The sequence below is a fragment of the Patella vulgata genome, chromosome 2, assembly GCF_932274485.2.
Source record: "Patella vulgata chromosome 2, xgPatVulg1.2, whole genome shotgun sequence".
Taxonomy (NCBI): Eukaryota; Metazoa; Mollusca; class Gastropoda; family Patellidae; genus Patella; species Patella vulgata.
The window spans coordinates 24,811,293-24,837,915 of record NC_065880.2 but is presented as its reverse complement, the minus strand read 5'-3'; the positions used below and the strand labels follow the sequence as shown (position 1 = coordinate 24,837,915).

Here is a 26,623-nt window from a genome sequence, read left to right as displayed (position 1 = left end):
TCACATGACACGCCCATAATCAATTCTCTAGTTATCGGATGGCTGGGATATTGAATGGATTAGAACAGTCGCGCCATATAATCGATTGACGTTAATATGGACGCCACTATTTAAAGGACTGACAATCGACCTTTTATTATCATGGCTATTTCTTGTCAAAACTTCAAACACTTATAACGTCGATCAGAATAAAGTAATTTGAATGAAATTTTCACATGTATTTAATTTTTCATTATTGATTTTAAAACTATTATAACAGGAACGTTCAGATTTTTATTTAAATCTTGCATAATGTATCTTTAAGCAAGGATCTGCGTTGTGTATACATCCCTGGTTTAAGCGAGTTTGGCACCTTGCGTAGTGTCAAAGCTATAAGAATGTCAATCTTAAGAACACAATACAAGAAATTATTCTAGAAGAAAGGATTTTGTTTAGAGACAATTCCATAATTAAACTGTGCTTTTGACACGTTAAAAATTTAACACTCTATAGAAATATCAATTCGTTAAAATAGAATGCAACGAATTGTTCCATATGAAAACGTAATTAAAAAAAAGTGAATTGTCCCGTGGTTAATTTTGAAATAGAAATTTCGTGTTTTATCTCCCACTTAGCCATCAGCATGACAGAAAACCAATATTTTTTTCCCCATTATTTTGATTATAAATAAAATAAGCCATAAATAGTGTTATTAATATTGTCAATAAGAATTTTAGAATACCTAATCTAGGTTAAACAATCGCTTGACGTTGATACATATATGGGGAATGTAAAGTCGCTCCAATGATATTTCAGACCTGCCTATACGTAACATGGAGCCAAATAAGCTTTAAAGGCAACATCGTGAATCGAATCGTGCCTTTCAAACTATACGCAGCTCTGCTTTGGGTGGACAGATTTGAAACGGTAAATTAGAAATTGCCACAGGAATGGGTGCAGTTTTAAGTAACAAACAAAAGATTCAAATATAAATGCGCCTTTCGCTTTCAACTTTCTAGAAATCAAATTTGCTTTAAATTTTTACATGTCGAATTGGAGTTTAATTAACTTGATGTGAATTTGTATTAATTTTTTCTAGGTGTTTTTATTGTTATTAGTATAGTGATGCCTATAGAATATTTGGGCTATGAATGGAGAGATGTTTGTATGTTGTCTGGTTTCTGGACTATCGGTGCCATTGTGTTATCCATTCAAGCATTTTTCTCTAAGAATTGGAAATTATTGGCATTTGTATCCGGAGCCTTTACATTACCACTCGTGGGACTTTATTAGTAAGTTTCTATTAGATGTATAATAAGGCAGAGCGAACGAAATGGAAAACCCTTCTTAACCCAAATGATCTCGGTCTCTTTTACAAATTCCGTGCATTCTTAAAGGAGTAATATAAACGGTATTGGTAATCACACGTTCTACTGCAATGTAATTCAAGCGTAATTTACCATTGAATTTATAAACGGACATGAAATGAACTGGAGTTTTACTTTTACGGTCTAATGCGGAACATCCACGTTACAGCTCGGTTTCCAGCTGCCAGGGTTCCTTAACTTACGACGAATTGCATACACCGGACCTCGGTTATTCCTTATTTTATTAGTAAGTTTCTATTAGATGTATAATAAGGCAGAGCGAACGAAATGGAAAACCCTTCTTAACCCAAATGATCTCGGTCTCTTTTACAAATTCCGTGCATTCTTAAAGAAGTAATATAAACGGTATTGGTAATCACACGTTCTACTGCAATGTAATTCAAGCGTAATTTACCATTGAATTTATAAACGGACATGAAATGAACTGGAGTTTTACTTTTAAGGTCTAATGCGGAACATCCACGTTACAGCTCGGTTTCCAGCTGCCAGGGTTCCTTAACTTACGACGAATTGCATACACCGGACCTCGGTTATTCCTTATTTTAAAAGCAATTGTAGTTAGAGGTCTGACAAAGCTGTAGGTTTCTGCCTTCTGCCAACACGAACGAGAGATTCAACTTTTAAAAACCAATTCCATCGAATCCGATCGTCATCCAGACTGATTCGCCAGAATCTATCACACTCATTTTTGAAATGCTATAGACTTCTTTTTATGGCAATAGGTCAATTTATCCAAATTATAAGCCTGTTTCATAATTGTAAGTGTGGACTAGAATTCATCACACTCTTTTTTTTAAGTGCCATTGGTTTCATCCTTATACCAAACCCCAATGAGAACTTATGTCTAAGTTTTATGTAAAATAAAAATCCATTGAATCCGATTTTAAACTAGCTTAGACTGGTTATTTTTTTATGATTTCAGTATAATACCAGAAAGTGCACGGTGGTTGTTGTGTAGTCATCAGTATCAAGCTGCTGAGGCTTCTGTTAAAGATATGATATCATGTAATACAAAACCTGTAGCTGAATTAACAAGTTTATTAGATACAGCTAGAACTAATGTTTCTAATACCATGCACAGAAAAAACTATTCTTATATACATTTGTTTCATACAATAGAATTAACAAAATGGACGATAGCGCTAGCTTATTCTTGGTAAGTTTCAGTATAGTAGGCTATACATGCACCAGTGATAGCATCGGCCAAAAAAATATGTCGTTGGTTTAGAGGTTTTGAAATAAGTTATTGAAGGAAAACGAATGCATTTAATGGTCACGGCTATATCTATAGGCTAATTCAGTAGTGTAGTCGATATAGAGATAGAGGTGTGAAATCTATATGCATGGTTATTCAATTATTGGACAGAGTGGCCGATGACGTCGTGTCGTAGTCGAAAAACGCTTGATAACTATATAAAGGGAGCTAACTCCGCTAAACCCCTTCGTTTAAAAGCCGAGGGAAAGAGAGAAATGAGGTTCAGTGTCCTTTAAGTACAAACGTATGGTGTAATGTTATTTCAGCAATTCGCTTACTCGCGGAGATCTTTAGTAGTTGGAGGTTCCCGAACGAAACCCACGAGGGTAGGCATGTGACCCATGGCCATGGTACAATATAAAATGATGCAATCATAAAACATTTTAAAATCTCAATAAAATTAGCCGTTACATCTGCCTATGCATTTTTAGCACATTCTCAACCCACCCGGTCCTCAAATCAACGGAGGAAAGCAGGTATTTGCATCTGTATGAAATGCTACAAGCTTTTTTGAAAATAGTTGTAGAATAGTTAAAATACAATCATGTACATTTTTTTAAAATGCAGTTATGTAAAATTTGGCCATTTGTAGGTCACAACTTTACCGTTTAACTGCTAAAATTATTTACCGCCGATGGAAATTACTTTATTCCTGTATTTTCTATATTTTCAGTTTGATAGCTTCTACGGTATATTTTTATTTATATAATAAGATTGGTAATATAACCGGTAATGTTTACGTGGATACTGTTTTACCTTTTATTGTTGATCTTCCATTAACCTGGAGTGCTATAGTTGTAAATAAATGGTAAGTAATATCAATTACATGTTGCCATGGTAACTGTTGATTTATTTCAAATATGTTAATATTTAATTAATATGTAGCTATGACATGTATTATAAGCCCCGACACCTATTACCACATGGTATGGTGATGAAAATGGACCAGGTCTGTATTAAAATCTAGTGATTAAAGCCATTTGTACTTTGTAACTTGGATGAGGTCAATTACTTGTAGTAATTGCCTTATTTTCTGACAACGAACAGGTTTTTAAATAGGTACATGTATTTTAAACACCAACAAGACATTAATTTTATAAATTTTGAATAATATCATATTCAAAATAAACTAACCCAATCTAATCATCATGTAGGGCTAGTAAATTTTATATTAAGATATCTGTATTTCAGCGAAGGCTTGGCAGGTCTGTAGACAATAGCGGGAGTGACACTGTCAAGTGGATGAACAGTTATAAATGATTTGATGTCATAAATTCAATAGCAATACATGTCACTTAGAATTATAACCACTTTTAATAACAAATATAAGTTGCGAAATGTAGTTTTGTAGGGCAGTTTATATTATTCTTACACAATTTAATGACAGTTGAGAAATATTAGGTATAAAACACTTGCAAAATATATATAATGAAAGATTATGTGCATGGTGTAGGAGTTTAATACGTAGGCCCTATATATTGGCTAATAATTTGAAATGTCAACTGCTCATATCTATCAGATGTTTTTATTGTGAAACATGTTTTGTTATTATACGCTAGGAGTGTACATGTAATACATGTAAATATATTACGACACCAGTCGATACAAAACATAATAGCGCGTACCTATAATAGAACAATGGTTTACTTTACGCAGGTGCGAATACACAAGGTATCCATCATCTCTTTTCTAGTCGCATTTATCTTTTATTGTTGTAGTATGTCCTCATTACAATGAATAATAAATATGATCCACCGGGACGCCTCTTGGGATTAATGCCGTTTACAATATTATCATTACATTGTGCTTATCAATTTATTTCTCAACTTATGCCTAGAGATTTCTGTTTAAACCACGTTCTAACATTCTAACGTTATTTATCCGCCTTCAGGGTCTTTGTAACATTACAATATTCCAACCAGTTGACTCTCCGTGTGGGTGATTTTAGGTAAGACCCTAAAAGAAATGGGTCTGGTCCGCCTCTCGGTACATGGACGATCTTTGGGATGACTGAATTGTAATTATTATAAAAAATGTTCGCGTAGATCAACTCGCCTTGACATTTAGGCTTATGCATATTGTAGACATAGAGTTGAGTGCATCCATGTGAAGCTAGTTCAAAGAAGTTTACGCTATCCTCGGTACACTAGCTTGTTTCGCCTGTTCAGACACAAGAACTGTGCGATTTTCGTGCTTCTAAATTAAGATGCTGGGTGATCGAGTGGTATAACGCGTGTCATTTAGATCATAAGATATGCGTTGTGTCAAATGGCGTACTGTGGTTTCGATCCCAAGCATGTAGTGATCAAGGGTAGGGTTGCTTGCCTATTCTCGTGGATTTTCGTCGGGTCGCACGGTTTCTTGATGACCATGATAATTACTTTGATTACTTTACTAACCCTTGCCCAGTGACTAGGACCGTTGTCATTTGTGTTGCCATAAACTTCCAGGAATTGTGGTGAGCTATTGACACTACTGGTTTATACACTGAAAAAACCCTTGTGTTGGATCTCAACACAAGAACTTGTGTTAAAAATATTTAACACATGTTTGTGTTGTATTGCATTGCAATGACACAAGTTTGTGTTTTTTTCAATGTCTTAACACAAACTTGTGTACATTTATAAAATCTTATGTGTTTTTTTTTCCATATAATTAATTACGTCGACATTAAAGATAACATTTATTATGTTCCTTTATCACTAGCCTATATGTAAAACCACTCTTCCTGAATTTGAATGTCGAGTAATTCACTTGATTTATTTTTTAATATTTCTAATTATCTAAAAGGATATATTAATTATTACAAACATTAAGTAGAAATCGCAATGTTTGTATCGTGCGATGCATTTAATATCTCTTTTAAAACAACGTATTTTATAACAGTATACTGATATAAGAGATCAAAGTTTTAGTCAATTATTATCTAAATATAAACTATTTATTTAATTAGATATAATAAAAGATTATTCTGATTCTACTCTTTGTTTATTTTCACATCTTGTCTCAGACAATATACAGAGACAGGTTATTACAATGTCTGCATTTGGAAGTGTCTGATTGATATCGCCCCAATAAACTTGACACATCAAAGACAATAACAATTGTGTTATATCTACGTTTTAAAAAAATGTTTGAATGGGCGTGGAAATAGTCGAGTTAATCTTTTTATTTAATTTAATTGGTTCATTAATCGAAATTGGAAATTTATTCTTACCTGTAAATGACCAATTAAAATGAATTACTCTTAAAACAAAGAAAGAAATATTTATTGAAGTAATTTTGCGGTATTAAACCCTGTGGTACTGCAAATGTTAACTGTATTATTAAGCATTAGTATCGAAAAAAGTGATATTGTTGTGAAAAAAGTTTGTTCAGAAAATAAGAATATCAGGTTTGTGATTTTGGTATTTTTTAATACAATGTATTTATAACGCAAATTTTTCGTTTCGGTTAAAACAAAATATACCTCCATTTTAATTGGCCGAAGGATGTGTGACTAATAGAAATATGGCGGGCGGACAAACTGACCAAACAGTATATTTCGAGGTATTTGAGGTAAGCTAATTTAATATTATATCATAACTGCATGTGCATAATTGTGTTTCTGTTTGATTAAATATTCAAAAAATCATTCTTAGGATACAACCTCGACACCAGTCCGCCCTGAATTGCAATGTTTGTTTTGTGTTCTGGGCGCCATTTTGAATATAATACAATCCAGCGATAGTGTAGTCTAATTCCTTTAAAAGGGAATCCGAATTTGTTAATTTTCTGCAATACCACTTCGGTGGTAGCGGACGTTAAATAAAGCTATTTCACGTACAAAGACCTACAATAAAATCCAGGTGAATTGGGAAAAATATTCATGTATTTTCTTGATGAAGAGTAGCTATTTCAATTTGTAAATGCCCAGTCATCTTAGACAAATAATAATTCCAACTTCAAATCAGTTGTATTTATTCAAATCATACCATGAAGAATTGTATTTTTCCACTTGCATAATAATAAAAACTTGACTTTTATTATTTTATTTCTTCAGGCCAAGAGCACGGAAAATTATAATTGCCTTGTATCACTGCTAACTATAAATCACAGGGAGCCTTGGGCAGAAATGATAATATGGTTCTCAGATATGTTACTGTGTACAGACTGAACAGAAAATATTTATACACTTGCTATTACAGTACTGGCCAAATTAATAGCAATTTTTTCTAAAAACGTTGCAGAATTAACTCACTAAAATTGAAGTATGAATAAAATCATACACCGTGAATATATTGAACTGAATATTCTTACACATAACCATAGGCGTACGGGGAAATTTTTGACTGGGGGGCGGTGGTGGTTGGTGCCCCAAAAATGTAGTTAGGTTCTTAATATGTTACATAATAATAATAAATTCGCTGTTAAATTGGACACATTAAGAACACAATATTTTTTTATACAACTTTTACAAAGTACAATTGTGTGCCCAAATTTTCCCAGTATTTGGTTCCCAGCCCCCCCCCCCCAGCTCGTACGCCTATGCACATAACCATATTGACATCTACTTCACATTATATGGTTGGTCGACGCAACGCCGTGTATAGATAAAGTTGCGACAACTGTGAAGCCAGGAATTTCATATGACGTCATGCAAACTTATTATCTATTTATATGACCTATTATATTGTTGGATGTCATAGATTTCAGCGAATAAGTGTATATAGGACATAAAACATACATTTTTTAAACGAAAAGTATAGCTGAACATACTAATATTAGTATTATACAACAAGAAGCGCACATTATTGTTATATAGCCTTATTCTATAAGAAAAATCAAAATAAAAGATACACTAGATAAAATTACTATTAAACCAGGGGCGGATCTAGGAATTTTGAAAAGGGGGGGCGCTGCAAAATGAAGGCATTGACCGCGGAGACGGGGCTTGCCGCTGAGGGGGGGGGGGTCCCCAAGAAAATTATCCGTCATTTCCTTGCATCTGTAGCCATTCCAAGAGCTATTTCCCAGACTGGTGTGTTTGAGTCGATGGTTCGAGTCATTTGGGATCCCTACAACGGGTTGGGAACGGACATATTTGAGTCTGAGAAAAGGCACTTTCAGCCGTAAAAAAGGGCACTGTTGAAAATTAGGGGGGGGGGGGCGCCCCCCATTGAATCCGCCTCTGATTAAACATATTTAACTTGCATTCGCTTTTAAAGGAGCTAAATCGCTAATATTTGGGAACTAGAAATTGTCACAAATGGGTCGCACTAACCTTGATGTTGACAAATACGTAAGACGATATGAACATCAAGGTGATATATGCATATATGCAGCATAGATAATTAAAACTTCTATTCAAGTTAAACCAACTGTATCTATTTATGTCTTACGTCGAGCTGAATACATTTTATGATTTATTGTCATTAAAACATCTATTGGTGGTTAATAGTGTGTAACTAAAAACTAAAATTGGATCTTATTATTGCCAATGATATAATGTACCTTGAATTTGTTATCACGAAGTCTATCGCATCCAGATATTTAAAGCGCGTTTACAATATATTCATTTTTTTGTATCGTAAATTCATCTTCATTTGACGAACTACACCCAAACTACAGTCAGTGTAAACACGGTTTGGAGACTATATCTGAACTAAAGGGTACATCGAACTACAGTGTACATCATGCTTAAGAGACACTATCTAATATCCAACAGGAAAAATGACGATTAATTTAATATCCGCCAATTGGTGTTGCTGCTATTTTGTATTTTCAAAATTTATTTTCAAATTCACAGACATCGAAAACCATATAAAGGACATTGCAAAAGTCATATCTTACGTATCTTAAGAGATGCCCTTTTAGTCTACCAAATTTATGTTTTTTTTTGTTAAATTGCCTTATACATGTATTACCAAATTCGGTAGCCCTTTTAAAAGAAATGCCCGGCACCACATGGAAAATACATTTCTTTAATTGATGTTTGTCAAATTCGATTTCCGCACATTTCGCGTACATAACCACGATATAATGGTCGAACATTACGTACATCAGATAAACTATTTTTAAAGCCCAAAACTGTTCAACTAGTCTCTTTTAGTTATCAAGCACCTGTTTTATGGGATAATCTACCATTTAGTTTAAGATGTTGTACATCTCTATATTCTTTTAAAAAACAACTTAAATCACATTTATTTAATGAGGCTTTTAACCGACTCTGTATACAATTGTTAACATGTCCATAATCTTGTTGTTTATTTATGATTACATTGTTACTTTGTAGAGTGCCCCTGAACATGTTTTATGAAAGGGCGCGCTATAAATATGCTGTAATAATAATAATAATAATAATATTACCAAATTTGGTGGCCATTATGAAAGAAACGCCCGGCACCATATAACAAACACTTCTTTTTTTTAATTTGACGTTTGTCAAATTCGATTTTTCGGCACATTTCGCTTTCATAACCACTCTGTGTTTGAGGAATTTAAAAAGAAATCATTTATAATCCAACGAGTAAATAGTAAAACACACTGATTACGAGATATCGCTCTCAGAAAATTCCCCGATTTTGGGTATGATTTTGTTTGATATATTTATCACTGAACCAAACTGCATTGGTTTCTTTTGCATTTTTTTTCGGGTAAAACGTTATATTATCCCTCAACGTCTAATACTGCAAGAAAAAAACAAATTTTGGTATGTAAACCTGTATGAAGCCATGACGTCATAGCTTTTATGGCGTCATAATTGGGACCCAAAATGGCGCCTGGAAATGAGTTGTCGTAACTTTCCCACAGTCTATACTCACTCATGTGCTCGTCGTTGTATACCAACTAACGTTGAAAAAATCAATTTACGTCGATTTTTGAACATTTTAAAAGCCGTAGTTCGATTCGGCGCCCAAGAAAAGATATAAATATACACCAAAAACATGGCAATCAATCAAGTTGAAGCGTTTTGGCGTAAAACATCTGTTTAGGCGAGATGACGTGTTTTTGGTGTACATGAGTAAGCAATAATGCTACCTGACTAAAATACCCCCCCCCCCCGCCTTTTGCATTCGCATGTAGTCATACATATGAGTCTCAAAATAATATAATATATTGTTAAATTATGCTCTTTTCAACTCCCCCGCCCCCTAAATAACTCTATACCCATGACTGGTGTACCAAGTTAAATCCACATCAAAACCCCATTTGTCGATAAGTGTATTTATAATAATCACTTGAACATCCTTGGAGAATTATATCTATTTAGTGAATATTAATACCAAAGAAAGAAAACAACTCTAAATTCTGAATATAAAGTCATCAAATTCTTTTACAGATCTTATTGTGGAAACCCAAAAGTTATATTGCCTTTTTAATCACATTTTTGTTTTTAATGTCAAATACCAAACCATCTCTAATATTGTTTCATTATATAGAATGCAGTGTAATCCTAAACACTAAAGATTTAGCCTGAAAACTTGAAATAATATAGAGGGATCATCAATAATTAATAGTAACATTCGATAATTATAAAAATGTATTATTGTAGGATGAAATCAACCTTTATTTTTAAACATTTAGTGAACATTTCGAATGTTAATGCCTCTTTTATATAAAATGGTTTTATTAATTAATCAATTTTTGTTTTACAAATTTTTAATTTTCTCCATTTTGTTTGATTTTTATGCTATATTTATTTTATCTATCTATAATTATTTGCCTGTGCTTTATCTATTAGTTCCCATTTATATACTGTAGAAAATTTTGAATTCCTAATCTGTTAAAGGGACTATTTTTTCTTAAAAGTATTTCAATTTAGTGCATTATTAATGTCTTTAGTGCTTGGTTTGGTTGATATTAAATTTAGATATATTTAAAATGTATGTTTTGGGACCATGGGGTAGGGATATTGTGAACATATATATTATATTCTCAGTTCTTTTTAAGGTTAATTGTAAAAAAAAATTAAATAGCTTTTTTTGAGGGGTGGGGGGATATTGTTACTATTGAACACAATTTTATTAGTATTGAAATTAACTTTGTTGATTAATATTCCAAATGTCTCGGTGCTTTATTTTTCAATTTAAATAGCTACTTTTTATTTAATAATTGGGAATGGGGGGGTGGGGGTATTTTTTCATTGTATAACACAATTATATTAGTATTGGAATTAACTTTGTTTATTAACCTTCGAGATGTCTGTATTGGTATTAATTAGGCATTAATTTATTTTTTCATATCATTTATTGAATAAATAATAATTTAACAAACAAAATTATTATGTCATTTATCAATAATTACAGTTTAAACAGAACGAATGGAAGGGGTTGCATTCGAAAGGTTGCTATACTGGATATAAATTGGTAAAATACAACACAAGTTTTTGTTCTACACAAGTTTGTACGAAACAACACGAGTTTCAGAAATTTCAACACAAGTTTCAGAAATTTCAACACAAGTTTCAGAAATTTCAACACAAACAAGTTTCAGAAATTTCAACACAAATAATGTGTAGATTTTCACACAAGTTTTGTGTTATTTCAACATTTAACACAAGTTTTGTGTTGTTTCAACATTTAACACAAGATTGTGTTGTTAAATAGAGACACCTAACTTGTGTTGAAAATAACACAAGTTTGTGTTGTTTCAACACAAGTTTTTTTTCAGTGTAACAACCTTTCGCAGCTGCACGTGCACCGAAGATGCTGGTTGGCGTTTGTTTCAGCCTATATTTGATTCCTATTTAGGATTATACTGAGGGTTTTTTTTATTTTTTTAGATTTTCACACAAGTTTTGTGTTGTTTCAACATTTAACACAAGTTTTGTGTTGTTTCAACATTTAACACAAGATTGTGTTGTTAAATAGAGACACCTAACTTGTGTTGAAAATAACACAAGTTTGTGTTGTTTCAACACAAGTTTGTTTTCAGTGTAACAACCTTTCGCAGCTGCACGTGCACCGAAGATGCTGGTTGGCGTTTGTTTCAGCCTATATTTGATTCCTATTTAGGATTATACTGAGGGTTTTTTTTATTTGTTATTATATTATAGTTTAGGTAGAAGATGGTGTACGTTTCTTTACGCTGTAGCTTCTGGTTTTGCTTTATTGTCTGTGATGATTCTACATATGACGGGTAACCTTCAGTCTATTCCCACCATGGTAACGGGACTATGTATGTTTGGTAAACTGGGAGTGACGGCTTCTTTTTCTCTCATCAGTGTAATGGCTATAGAGATGTATCCTACAGTTATCAGGTATAAAAGTATTTAATACACTTTGACGACCAACCATACAAATAGCACCACTACAAATTGTGAAGATCCTTACCAAGTCGTCATCCGACATCTGTATTGGCTTAGTTCACGATGTAATTAGGTCTCCTATTTTATGAGACCCTTTTCATGGCGCTGTATTGATTCTTGCCTCATCCCCTCTTGCAAATGTCATCTGATCGAATAATTATTCAAAACGGTAGCAGCGAGACGGCTTCTTGTTTTACTTTTTTCAGACAGGTCCGTCAAAAAAATTGGATTTGGTTCAGCTCGACACAATACAGGCCTTATGTTCTTTGTTTCAGATGTATGGGAACTGCTATAGGTGTAGCTTTTACCGCAGCTGGTTCAATATTGTCTAGACAGTTTAAATTCCTGGTAACTACGTTATCATTGTTATGTAAAAAAAGTAGAAACGGTTGATGTGTAACAAGATAAGTAGGACGTTAAACGCTTTTTCATTTCTTTTCCTAAACGGGTTGTGACTATAGTGACCGAAATTGAAGATTGTGTTAGAAAGCAGTGATTTAGACTGGAAATAATGGGAAAGATAAAAACAAAATATCTCGTGATTGCTGTCAGGCGTAAACCTAAGACTATTCACATATTATACACTTTTCGGTAAACAATCTTTATCTTGGTAACACTAATATGATATGTATGCCTTGTGATATCCCTTTGACTCATACAACGTTCATGTGATCGTTAATGATCTGCAATTATATTATATTATATATACTGATTTTACTTCTTTCTAAAAATAAACCATGATTATTATTAATGATTCTACATCTTCAAGTTGTACAAGGCATTGGGGAATTGCATTTGATTATCGTTAATTAATAAACGTATTTTATACACTAATTTAAACATACTTACGTATCTTGACTTGGTATATGTACATCAGTAAAAAATAACGAATGACTTGTAAAAGACGCTGGAAATGATACCTCTCGACCTTCGTATATAACTGAAATGAAAGAATATGGGATGAAATGTGGTTTTAGCGTCCTACTGTTATGCACGACCAGGCCAATGATTGGTACTGTTTATAATTAACATGTGTCTATATAACCTGGCTCCCCAGTATTTGAATGATTTATTTAAATCCAAACATTTTACACAGCTTTTAAACGCTATACAGCACGAAAAATTGTAAATCACAAGATGTATCCCTTTCAAAGGACCTTTCCAAATTAATTACTCATTGGGATAGATACATATAATAAATGATATATTTTATTAATTACACAGTGTCGCCGAATACTGCAGTAATCGGCGCTTTATTAAATGTAAAGAACTTAACTAACAATCTGCACGAGGCAGGTTATGGTTACCACTTTCAATACCCAGCATGTCTCGTCTTATTTAACTGAGCCGTTCTTAAACAGAAGGTTCGATCCCAAGAAAGAACCTCGGTATATTCCAAGGTTTAGCCTAATCTTGCCATTGGTGCAGGACGGAGGGCCCAGAAAGCGAAATAAAATGGGATTTAACGTCCTCCTGTTCTGCTACGACTGGGATAATGAAGGCGGGAATACGCCATACAGTGTGCTATGCGGGAAATTTTACCCGGGCAGCGGCACTATGGCCTACTCTTATATCGAATTCCAACTGCCAAGGGATCTTTTACGTCCACGCCAATGTATACACGTTACCTCGGTTTATGTACCACCGTATGAATACAGCTGTTCTTATCAGTCCGCTGTCCTGCATCACTAACAAGGGGAACCCACGTCGGAAAATCCCAATGAACTTTCTCGACCAGTGCAGGGGTCGAACACGCTACCTCCAGGCTAGCGAGCCAGCGTCTTACCCACTTATGCCACGGGGGCTCCGCCCTGAAATAGACAATCTGATTAAAATACAGATCTATATTTCTTTTCGTTTTTATACTTTCGATTGCCTCTACAACATGAAGATCTGACCAGTTGTAGTGGGATGTCGCGCCAGGGGTTTTACGAACGCCCTTTGACCCATGACGTCAGACATTTGATTAACCAATCAACGTTGATGTTTTTAGTACGACCCCCATAGTTCCGTGCACGGCACGCCAAGAAGTTGCCATAACCGACCGTTTCATTGGCCAATTCCTAACTTCAACCAAAACGCCGGTAATATAACAACTTTTCCAGATCCTAGTGTATTAAAGACAAGTAAAACTAAATTCTGAACTATAAAAAACGAAACGAAGGAGGATCTGTATTTTAATCAGATTGTTGAAGGGACAGTGTAGTCGTCGTTATGCTGGGACGAAAACCGAGGTTCTGTGCACGTTGCCGTGCCTGTAAAAGAACCCTTAATAGTTGGAATTTGATGAAATGCCACTACTCGTAGCACATTGCATGGCATAAGCCCGTCCTCATTAGTCCGGTTGGCGCAGACAAGTAGGACATATCGTTTTAAATGAACAACTAATTCTTATTCTTGTGTTTCAGGATGCGTTTCATTATACAATACCATTTGTTGTCTTTGGTGGATTTATTATTACAGTTGGTTTTAGTGCGCTAATATTACCCGAAACAATAGGAAAACCCCTTCCTAATATATTACCTTGTCGTCATCGTAAAATACCACTAACTGAAGGTGCCCGTTTATTTAATCCCTGGGAAAGTGTGTAGAATACATCAAAGACTGTTTTTATATACAACGATATTTTATCAGATTTTGATTACTCAGATGTTCTTTAGCTTGACATTAGGTAAGATTCATTCTGTACATATTTTATGTTTAAAAATTATAAATTAACTTAGAAAATTTCGAATTGTTTTGTATCTGGAATAAACCTCCAATTCGCTTCTTACCTTGCCATATACTTAAACACAACACCGAAATAGCAACTTTTGTTTAGTAAATTATTTTGTCAAATAATATTAAATCGTTGTGTCTTTGCTATATAGGTAATATTTCTAATTCCTACCCATTTTCGTTGTAATCAAGGGCGGATCTAGTGGGGAAAGTTGCGTATCCGTCGCCCCCTACCACTTTACAACCGGAATCTTGACTGAGACCATTGGACATGGCATTTCCGGTCTTCTAGCTTCCACAATTTTTCGGGGAAGGCCTCCCGGACCAGCGTTGGTCGCTTCGGCGCCCGTGACGCCCCGCTCCCCCCACTCCCCCCATCACTGGATCCGCCCTTGTTAATACACATATTTTGTTGTATGAGAAAATGTATATATATTTCGTTGAGCTAGATTTCGCTCTGGACATTTCTTGTCGGATGAGTACATTTTAAAATGGTGTCAGAAATCGGAAAACATTGTCAATATAAGAAAAAAACACAACCCAACAATAATATTTGGCCAATGTATATTGTACTGGATTTTAGCATTCATTTGTAGGCCTACAAAAGTCAATTTTCCGTTACAAATAAGAAAGTTAGAACAATTCAATAAAATAAAAAGAATTGATTATTTGGGTGAAAATAGAATCTGAATATAAAAAAGGTGTCTATATATCATTTCTTTCTTTCTATCTATTTTCAGAATTTAACATACTCGTAATCTTATGTCTTGATATGAGACCTATTTTATATAATGCTGTTTTGTGATATACATCGTCGTTTTTCTTGATGTCACCATCAACAGTTATTGTAGTGAGAGCGAAAGCAATAGTTATTGTTTATAAAGGACAAACAGGATTTCCGTCCAGAAGAAATAAAGACTAATGACGAACAAAGATAATTTAAATTTGTAGATTTTGTGCATAAAATACATGTACTTAATCGGAAACCAAATTATTTTCCCTACCGGGAGTTTAAATGATACGATTTTAGTTGTGTAACAGGGAGGGGGTGGGATTTTGCTCGTGTACCTTTACACCTTTCTGTGTCCTATGTACTTCCCTTTAAGAACAGACTACATCTGCTTTTGGCAAAGAAAACAGATAATGGCGCTCAAGGATGTGATCAACCCTTTGTTAATAATTTGTGTATTTGAAGTATTATGTTATATTATGAAGTACCTGTGTGTTATCTAAACATCTTGATAAGCCCGCGAAGGCGCCTGAAACACGCTGTGGCGTTCTGGGGCTTTTTGTTTTAGTTTTTTAAAAATTTACTAGTATTAAGATATTGGAACATAACGATAAATATATATATACCTTACGGATTATTTGTGTTGATCGTATGTTAATTATACTTTTATAAGTATAAAGATCGGTTGACGGGTAATGAAACACACGTACACCAAAGCTGTTGTATGAGCAGTCCGTAAAGGTTGTCGCGTGTAACTAAAAGGCAAAACCTACAAATTTTATTTACTGCATATCACTGGATGGAAGCAAACATTAAGCTATCTGCTACTACTACTACTGCTGCTTACTACTACAACTACTACTACTACTATCTACTTCTACCACCTGTTACGGCACTACTATTATTAATACTACGAATCATTGTCACTAAAGTGTTCGCAGTGTTCTCCATAAATAGATTTGCCGATATTCACAAGTATTACCAAATCGAATAATGACAATAGCAAAGGACGTAATCATCAGGACAGGAGGGTTGACTGGCAGACGGACAGTGTCTGGAAATAATAATCCATAGTCCAAATCGGGACATCATATTAGTATACGTTCATATGCAACCTGTATGTCACATCTTCATTGTAAATTGATCAGGCTAAAAAAAGTGAAATTGCGAATCTTAATCTAAAATCGTCTACCTTCTAGGCATCACGTGCGTGTCCGTAGGGCCAAACAGTCTTACAAATTTACAGTGACCAATGGAATATGTATATTATATCCATAGTTTTATGAATTCTTGTAATGATGACATGTTATTTAATTAATTATTTTGTAATGAATTAAAAGTTAATACATTTGTTTCGTATTACTCATTAAAACTATAATTTCGGGGTTAAACCCTCTTTCATTTACGTCAAAGTATTGGATTGGATTGCGTTCATTTAATGTATTATATTTATACTTCTATTAGTGATAGGGCAAACTCTATGTGATTAAATGTTTTATCAAAAGATATAGTGCAAACTTGTTTACTAATTTCAGTGTTATTTTTGGCTTACTGTGTCGAAAGTGGAACACACGATTGATTATACTTCATTACTGGCTTTATCAATAGACTTAAAGTTTACAGCGAAGACAAGAGTGTCGATCAACAAACCACATCAACATTTAATTGACAATATCATTTTTGACCAATATCAAAAAGGTCTTGTCATTTATATCTAAATAAGCAAAGCGGATTGAGGTTTATGATATTTTCGTCACTTTACTATAAGAGACATTTACTTATCTACTATGGTTATGCGTCCAATGTTACGGAGGTTGGGGGGGGGGGGGGGGTAGGTGACTTTTGGTCAAACCAGTTGCACTTCCGTCCAATGTTATGGAGGGGTGGGGTAGGTGGCGTTTGGCCAGAGTAGTCGCACTTTCGTCCGCCTGACCATCTTCTAATTTCTGTGTCATTTTCAGCTTTACATACAAGTATATTAAATACGTTTATCAATATATTTCTGATGCTTTGCGTTATCTTAGCTGAGAAATAAACAATATGAAGGATTAATACATTTGGTTGATCGTTGATCGGACAATATTGTGAGTAACTGCCTCTTTAAAAGTATCAGCGATAGTTGCATTTGACGGGTATAGGGGAGGCCTTATTCACAATAAATGAATGAGTAGACGTCCACAATATCATGATGTTCTTGGCAGGTCAAACCGCTCACAATCCATCAAAGGCCGGATATAAATGACGAGAGACCCTCTTATTCCACGTACGAGGCCCATCCCAATCCCCCAACCTCAGGACTAGAGAAAGATCGAAGCGTGTTTTAAACACAATTGAAGAAAGTCGAGGATGATGACGGATATTTAAGACCACAGAAAATGTAAGAAAGACTTATGAAAGTGTCAGAAATATTAAAAACCTTGACCGGAGGTCCGCTACACCTTCAGGCCTTAGGCTTCAATCCGGCACTGGTAGTATCCCATATACATGTATAGACTAAAACTCATGTTCTGAGATTGTACATGATCTACAGAAATTGTTCCAGTTCAGTCTTTATTAAATTATCACGGTTGATGCAGAAACCGCATTTCAATTCATTTGTTTTCCAGTTTTATGGTAACAATTATTGTACTCGATAGAGGGACAGAACACAATCTGTTGAAGGGTGATAGCTAAATCGGTCACGCTGTTTATAAATCTTTGAAGACATTAGTGGTTATTTGTTTGAATAGTGATAGAAATGAAGTTAGCTATCGACTTTCTATTGAAGTGTATTTATTGGTTAAATCTTATCTCATCAAACTCCCTGCTATATGGACTAGTTCGTTTTTATTGTTCTGTAAATATTTCAAACATCGAAGGTCTATGAAGATATATGTGCTTGTCTGAATGGGTGCGGCATCTCGAAAAATAAATTCAGATATTAAGCTCGGCATTAAATTGCTGTCGTGTATATTATTATTTTGTCGTTTGTGAATTAGCAAGTCTGGCAGTTGACTGACTGTTCTACGTGAAGTAGGCAACGCTTTTCCGTGGTTATGTAAACACCTAGGAATTCTATAACGGAAAAATATGTACTTGGGCATGCTCTAAAAACAATAGGGATTAGCCTTAGGGTATAAGGAATAAGCATGCAAAGTTTCAAGACAATCCGTTAAGAATTGCCACCTGCAGGCGCCACACGGACACACACACAGGGCAACGGCATAATATACAATTATGTAGATCACTGATACTAGTTATTTCTAAAATGCACCATATAATGCCTAATGTTTCGTAAGAAATCTTTTATGCAAATCGTCACGTCACGTTACAGTTCCAGGCCCGTAGGTGGGGGGGGGGGGGGCACCGTGAAAACATTGTCGACCATAAAAGAAATTCGCCCCCTGTGAAAAAAAAATCATTGGTATATCGGATTGGCATGCACCAAAATCAATAAATATGTCATGTTCCGGGATGATACTCTCAGAATTGCGGCCTGTAGACGATAAACACAAATCGGGGTATGCAACAAAATCAATAGAAAAATTGGGCGTGGCTCTGTTCCTGGGGGTAGGTACAACCCTGTTACTGAAATGATTACGACGCCGAACTTGAGTAAAATCTGTTAGTAATTGCAACCCGTAGAGCACAAAATATTAACAAGAAAATGGGTGTGGTATCGCCCCTAGGAAATGTGGCATGCACCAAAATCAATAGTTTCTGTCTGTCCTTACGGCTTCCCAGATGACAGTGGCGACGGCATAATACGCCCGGGAACCACGGTGGTTAACACACTGGCTCGCTAGCCTGGAGGTGGCGTGTCCGATCCCTGCATTGGCCGAGACAGTTTATTGGGATTTTCCGACGTGGTTTCCCATTGTCAGTGGTGCAGGAAGGAGGGCCTGAAGTCCGGTGTATACATTGGCGTGCACGTTCAATATCCCTTGGCAGTTGGAATTCGATATAAGAGTGACCATAGTGCCGCTGACCAGGCAAAATTTCCCTCATAGCACACAGTATGGCGTATATCCGTCTTCATTGGCCCAGCAGAACAGCAGGACGTTAAACACAATTTTCATTTCATTTTATGAATGTGGACGTATAAAAATGGAAAGCAATTCCAATAGTATAATATTTGAAAAAATTCCTGTTCAAATTCAAATACTAAGTGCATAAAATTAAACATACATTATTCAAAAGCTAAATCTGCCAATTGCAGGTCTTTCTTTAGGCCTGAAATGTTATACATGCGTAAACTATTAATTAGGCTTTTATTAACATGACAAGGCCATAATCAAATCTCAATGACATCTGATGATTCCCCTTATTCCATATATTTGAATCTGATCTGCCGTTCAACCGTAAAAGTGGATAATCGAGACTTTGTTTATTATCGTAACAACTGTAACAATGACAACAGAGGCTACAGTGTTCTTAAAACGAGGATTTCTCGGCTTACAGTGCAGTAATTTGACTGAAATTTTCAGCATAGCCCTTTTACATTATCTATTTTTAACTATTATAGCGCGAACTGTCAACTCTTTAACTAATCGTCCATAATGCGCTTTAATAAAGTTTAGATTACCGGTAATACGTTGCACTTGGATACATATACATTAATATATGGGTACATAAATACAATATTATTCTGATTTATGTGTCTTTCGTCTTCTAGGGGGTCGGTGTGGCTCAGTGAGTAAGATGCTTGCTCACTAACTAGGAAGTTCGGGATTCGGTCGATAAAGTTATCCGGGATTTTCCAGCGTGGTTTGACGAGGGCCTGGCAATGGCTGATAAGTCTAGTCGTGCGGGTGGGACGAAACCCCGAGGTCCCGTGTACACGTATGTTGTACGCCCGTTTCAGTCTGTGGGTGCCGAAAAGTATGATGTTAAACCTCATTTCATTTCATTTCTTTCGTCTTCTCAGGAATCTCTGTGCGTGCGTATTGCGTTAATTAAATTAATTTCCCAGTATTTGTTCAATATTTTAACTGACCTCGACAGCTATTGACCGTCATTACATGTCAAAAATTGCTTGTCATTCGATCAACACATACTAATCGAATACATGTATATTATACCATTTTGTTTTAATGAAATTCTCTCAACGATGCATATAGGTCTAATTATCACAAATAACAGGTTGAAATACGTGAAAAAATGGAAATTGTGTACATCAATATGGAGCGGAATGCTCGTAAACTAGTAATTTAAAGGGCCAATCTCGATTATATTTTGGGGGATAAAACGGCTTAATTTTGTGTTAAGAGCCCTTAAAATCCTCTAATATACGTGATACATTTTCAAACAATTTAAACCCGACATTCTCCATCCGGAAATGGAGACATGTGTCCTAAGCTGTATTATAATATGTCTGAATAAAATCAGTCGGTATTCTTGGTGCATTTGTTTTACTCTAGTGATTTGAAACGTAGTGATCATATATTGATGCCAAATATTGCAATCTGCATGTATCAAAAATTCAGATCGGTTGGCGTGGCGCCCTTGGTCATTGTCGGTCAGACACACACAAATGCAATTTGTATGTCAGTATGGTTGATATGTTTGTCAACACCTCGCTTCGTGGAAATGGATTGGATGTTGGATCCGGAAATAGAATAGAAAATCTCTCAAATATTAGCCCACGTCGTTATCTCATGCAGTTTTTTGCCAAACTCAGAAGAGTGGTCGCTTTTTCGGAAGGGATGGCACATAACCTCACATACCTCTATACCTCTTGCAGGAAATCTCATCGGATTCGAGCATTATCAAACATTTCCACTTTCTTTTGTTTTTGCATTTATGAGGGCAAGGCTGCCTACCCGCCCTGCGCGCCTTCAGGGGCGGATCCAGAGGGGTGGGGGGTCCACCCCCCCCCCTCTGCTCAGCTACATAATTTTTTTTTTGTAAAACAACCTTTTGTAAAACAACTTTTTTTGTGAGAAAAGTGTCATAATTGTGCTTTATCCTTTATCACCAGATGGTGTGACAGGATGGGCACTCAAAGTGCGAGATAATGATATATGTGATATAAAAATTAATGCTTTGCATCAATAATTAGATTGAATCACAATGTCATCGTATTAATTCATAATAAAAATTGACGTCAAACAGGCCACCAAAATTACACTTCCCGAAAAACTAAAATGAGTATTGTAGCTTGATGCTAGATACTATATAAGATAGGCCCTCCAGTTTATTACACTGATTTCAAATTTGTATCCATAGTCAATTTAAAGGAATTCCGATTCCCGAAAAATTAAAATGACACGAATAATGATCGATGCCGAAAAATATCGCACAATGCAGATAGTAGCTCCAGACCAAAAAGAAAAGTCATGGGAATTCTCGTGCTCTATTTCATCGACAAGAAGGCAAATTCAACGAAATTTTGATTCCCGAAAACTTAATGATTAAATAGGCTAATTGATTAATGCCCGAAAACTTTCGCGTGAAGGCAGGGCTGGATTAACCATTAAGCAAAATAAGCACGTGCGTAGGTCTATATGGGGGGAGGGGGCGGGTCAATCTGCTTTGTAATGTTACTGTGTTAGGTGACAAATTTAAAATATGTAATTAGGCTATGTAATTTAACAATTACCGGTAGGGGAGGGCGGGGATGGTTCGGACACTTTTGGGTTTTTTCACATTTGTGCAATTACTAATGCACTTGTCTTTGAACTTAAGAGTGGAAAATAGACTCAACCTTATTGGCTATATTCAGTCAGTGATACAGCTGTGTAGCTATAAAAGTCTTCGTGTTTTACCATCTTTTGGGGAGGTTAGTAAAATGTCCGGATTTACCCCATAGCAGGGAGACACCGGTCACCACTGGGGGGATACTTTGAACATGTAGAGGACGATTAAACAAAAGCAAATTGAAAAGGTTTCTTTCACAGTTTAGTTGTATTCATTCAAAAAATACCGTTAACAATAAAGTTAAACCAGTAGTGATAAATTTAAAGCAAAATGTCATCTATCCGAGGCATTTTTTTTAACATAGCTGGATGGAAATAAATGAACATATTCAAAAAGGAATTAACTGATAATTCTAAAGCTTTAAAGCTTCTTGCTATTCTCTAGGTATGATGTCAATCCATAATTTACGCTACCGAATGTTTATTTCTGCTAATGACAGGCCAAATTTGTAGTAATAACTCACCTTATTATTGCTACTGGATAAGGGTTTCTGAAGAATTGACAGAATTTGATTTAATGGAAGTAAAGCAGTACCCATGACTTCAGTAAACCTAATAGACCCCGTAAATGCCAGTCATCATTCTTTTTATTTTATCAAATCTGACTCTTGGAAATATTTAACAGTTTGATCCAAACACTTGTGGGATAATTCCGGACAATGTCCGGATGTACCCCAAACCCATAATTCTGATGTAAGCCGCCATTATGTTTATTTACAATGAAAATATGATAGATTTTCAATCTATTTCTATTAAATAGCGAAGGAAGAAAGAGATGACAGCGTACCCCAAAAAGAAACTTGTTAAACACCGAATTGATTTAACCATTTAACATTAGAAATTTTTTACATCAACATTGTCAAAAATAGAAAAATCTTATCTGCATCTACATTTGAATGTTTATCTCTGCCATGCGTTTTTCATGTTACAAGATGAGATCATTAGTGTTTAAATAACCAATCAGAAAACGGATAGCATTGTAAAGATTAAAACTATGGGGGGTGTCCGGACCATCCCACTGTCCGAACCATCCCCGCTCTCCCCTATATAATAAGAACCTTTTTTTAATGAGCTTTTCATTGTTTTTCTCCTTCCTTTTATATCGTTGCCTGTTCTGTCTCAATTAATTATGGCGTGTATAAAACCTCATTTTGAAAAATACAAATTTGCTTGTGTTTGGAATTACATACATATTATATTTATATTTTGTACACCGCGTGAAAAAATTACGACAACCGTTCTGTAGCAACATAAGGCCACAGATCACCAATGATTTGCCATTGACTTTAATGTTAAATCTCGTCTCTTCGACCGACACAGAAGGTAAGCGTTAGATATTATGAAGCAGGGCCGATTTTGATAGATTCTATAAAGCGAGTATAATTTAAGCCCCGCCCTTTTGTTGTTTAGGCCCTTCCCACTTTTTTGAAAGTTAAGGTTGCAAGGGGCCGTTTATTGTTAGGCCTTATGATGAACATAAAACTTATTCTCCCTGAAGTTGAGAATACTATCGTTGGATCTTTCTCTGAGGCAGGACGATTTCGAATACCACCTAATATGTCTACAGAAGTATTTCAATCTGATGAAAATTTTAATAAGTTTGTTGAAAATTTTGTAGTTAATTCCACAACACGTTTTGTCGTGTCATATAACATAAACTTTAATTTAACAGGTACAGTAATTTGTTTATAACTCCTCAGTTGCGTTCGGAGCCGTGTGCGTATTTTTATTTTTTTATGTAATCACCCTTTCCATTCGTCGGTCCGTCCACACTTTTTGTCAGCGCAATAGAGGATACAGTTTTTATACGCCCACATGGAAATGTGGTCGTATATTGTCGTCACCCCCGTCCGTCGGTCGGTCTGTCTGTCAGTACGTCGATCCGTCGTCCACAATTATTTGTCGTGAACAGTCAAACAGACTACATTTATCATCCGATCTGTATGAAATTTATATGCAGTATTTAAATTAGTGAAACAGAGAAGCAAGCATATTGAATTTTTCAGCGATTTTCAGTGATCACTTTGAAAATTCTTGTGGACGCTCTACTAAAGTTATCATCCGATTGACTTGAAATAGATACACAGTGTTTACGGTCATGAGATGAAGAATCTTATTGATTGCCAATAATTACTGCTAGAGTTATGGCCCTTGATCACTTTGAAAAATCTTGTATACGCTCTAGGGGCTACAGTTATTATCCAATTGACACAGTGTTTATGTTCATGCCCGTGTTACAACGATATATAAAATCAGAATTTTTAATTAAGTTAAAAAAAATCAAGATTCCAATCTTTAGCCACATATGACCAGTTTCAATATCAAATTCCACTGAATGTCAACTTGCACCCTTCTTACACAAATGAAATAATAGACGAAACATCCTGAAAAACGTTGTATAGTTTGAAATTCTGTGACAGGCTCAAAATGTTTACTCTTATATATATGGTTACATAGCTTTAAACATAGTATGAAATTTTGTGATTAGAATAGGTAGTTTAGAAACATGTGTTTACTTAATTAATTGGGTTATCTGTATTTATTGCCTTATAGTATTCGAAAATGTTTAGAAATTTTATGACTGGTTTTAATTTAAACATATAGTATATGAAATTTTATGATTAGAATAAGTATTTTAGAAACAGGTGTTTACATAATTCTTTTATCTGTATTTATTATCTGTATTTTAGATATATATTTGTATTTATTGCCTTATATATCTGTATTTATTGCCTTATAGTATTTTAATGTTTTAACCAGTGTCTCAAAGGCCTTTGTTGGCCAGAAATCATGTGTTTTATGTTGTATAAAATGTGTAAATATTCTACTGATTTGTGACACTTTAATAAAATAATTATTATCATCATCATCATCATCATCTAATTAGATGAGGAAAGAAGTACAAATCGCTAATATAAAAGACGAAACAAAGCACTTAATTATCGTGTCCCAAAACATCAACCAACCAAATTGCTTATCTCTGCCTAGCCTTAGCGCAAAATGTTAATCATCGAACACAGTCAAGACATTCACCCATTGAACATCTAAACGAAGTTTAAACATTCTACCTCAATTAAAGGTGGGTTATTGTCAGAAGCGGATTATAGCGGTGGCGCCAGCCTCCGACCCGAAAATAATGGGAAATGTTTAAAAATAAAACAGAAAAAACGCCAATTCCGGGGAGAAAACATAATATGGACCCCCTATAATAGAGCCCCTAGGTCTAGTAGAAGGGCCCTCAAGACAGAAAAAAAGGCCCCTTGCCTGTGTTCAGTGCTAAGGTACATGAGTCATGAGCCAGGCCAATTATATTCGACAAATGGCGATGAGCCACGGTGTCTAGGTGAGTAATGCGCTGGCTCACTGACAGGAGGACCCGAGATGGATCCCGGTGTTGGCAGAGAAAGTTCGACGGGATTTTCCAGCGTGGCTTTCCCGTGTCGTTCGGTTGGGATACCCGTGTACATGTTAGATTCGGCAGAGTAGGCGGAAACGCCCTCATAGCACTAGCACACATCATGGTATATACCCGTCTTCATTTTATTCCTAAAAGTCAAATGCGATGTTAGAATTCTCATTTGCTTTCTTCTCTTTTTTGAACTGATAGTATTGGATGCACGCAACGAGCTGAATTTGGTGTTGGGATATTCCTTAGTCCCCCCCCCCAAATGTATACTGCTCTCTTGCACGAATCAAGAATCACCACCTGCGTTCCACATGGGTAAGGGACGCATGAAAGCGCTCCCCTCGCTGTGCAGTATAGAGTTGCCCGTTCCAATATTATTACCGCCTTGAAGGGGGTAATAACGGTAATAATATTGGAACGGGTGAGTTGTTGCAGTTAACATGTTCGCAAGTCACAAAGCTGGAAAGAAACTTATTATGTAAAATATATGTTATATGTTAAAGCATCTATGCGACATTTCTCTTGTCAACTTTGTTTCCAAGGAGTGCGATTTATCCATTGCAGAATCACTGTCTAATTAGAATTTTCGATCTGTATCGAAACAACTCTTTTCGTGCAAAAATCCTGATAACTCCGTATTTCGTCAGATTTGGGCAATGTAATCATTGGTTCCACTTTGTATCTAACCCGACAGGAAAGGGCCGTAATTTTAAAAGTTTTCTGTAGGAGGGTCCACGCTCAACCCAACCAATCATAAGAAAATGACTCACTTTACAGCAAGGCCGATTGGGTTCTGTATGTGGTATAGGATGCTGATTTTCTCTATTTCTAGAATATATAAGATAATATTCTTAACTTTTATAAGAAAATCACTCAAATGTCATTTTTCTATGTAAATTAATTGAAAACAATACGCCAAGACCTTTCATACATAAGAAAAAGACTCACTATAAAGCGAGCCCGATTGATTGGGTTTTATATGTGGTATAGGGCCATGAATTTCCCTTTTTCTAGGATACATAAAAAATAGTATTCTTAATGTATATAATAAACAGACTCTATTGTTATTTTTTTTTATGGAAATTAATTGAAAATATACTTCAAAATCTTTCAAACATAAGAAAGAGACTCACTATAAAGCGAGGACGATTGGGTTCAATGTGTGGTACAAGGCAGCGATT

The 26,623-nt window shown here is 35.3% G+C and overlaps 1 protein-coding gene across 1 annotated transcript; it reads left to right on the top strand.

Moving 5' to 3' along the window:
• The first annotated feature begins 2,580 nt into the window (after nt 1-2,580).
• On the top strand, nt 2,581-16,827 carry LOC126811828 (organic cation/carnitine transporter 2). The gene is made up of 6 exons (XM_056099043.1): nt 2,581-2,585; nt 3,215-3,430; nt 11,660-11,863; nt 12,187-12,259; nt 14,320-14,582; nt 15,370-16,827. Exons 1-5 carry the CDS (start codon nt 2,581-2,583, stop codon nt 14,500-14,502), a joined length of 681 nt encoding a protein of 226 aa, XP_055955018.1. The 3' UTR covers nt 14,503-14,582; nt 15,370-16,827.
• Nucleotides 16,828-26,623: the final 9,796 nt, after the last annotated feature.

Excerpts from the sequence above, each read along its gene's own strand:
- LOC126811828 (XM_056099043.1), top strand. Across the intron at positions 11,864-12,186 it reads ATGTATCCTACAGTTATCAG|ATGTATGGGAACTGCTATAG; the intron begins GTATAAAAGTAT and ends TCTTTGTTTCAG. Across the intron at positions 12,260-14,319 it reads CTAGACAGTTTAAATTCCTG|GATGCGTTTCATTATACAAT; the intron begins GTAACTACGTTA and ends CTTGTGTTTCAG.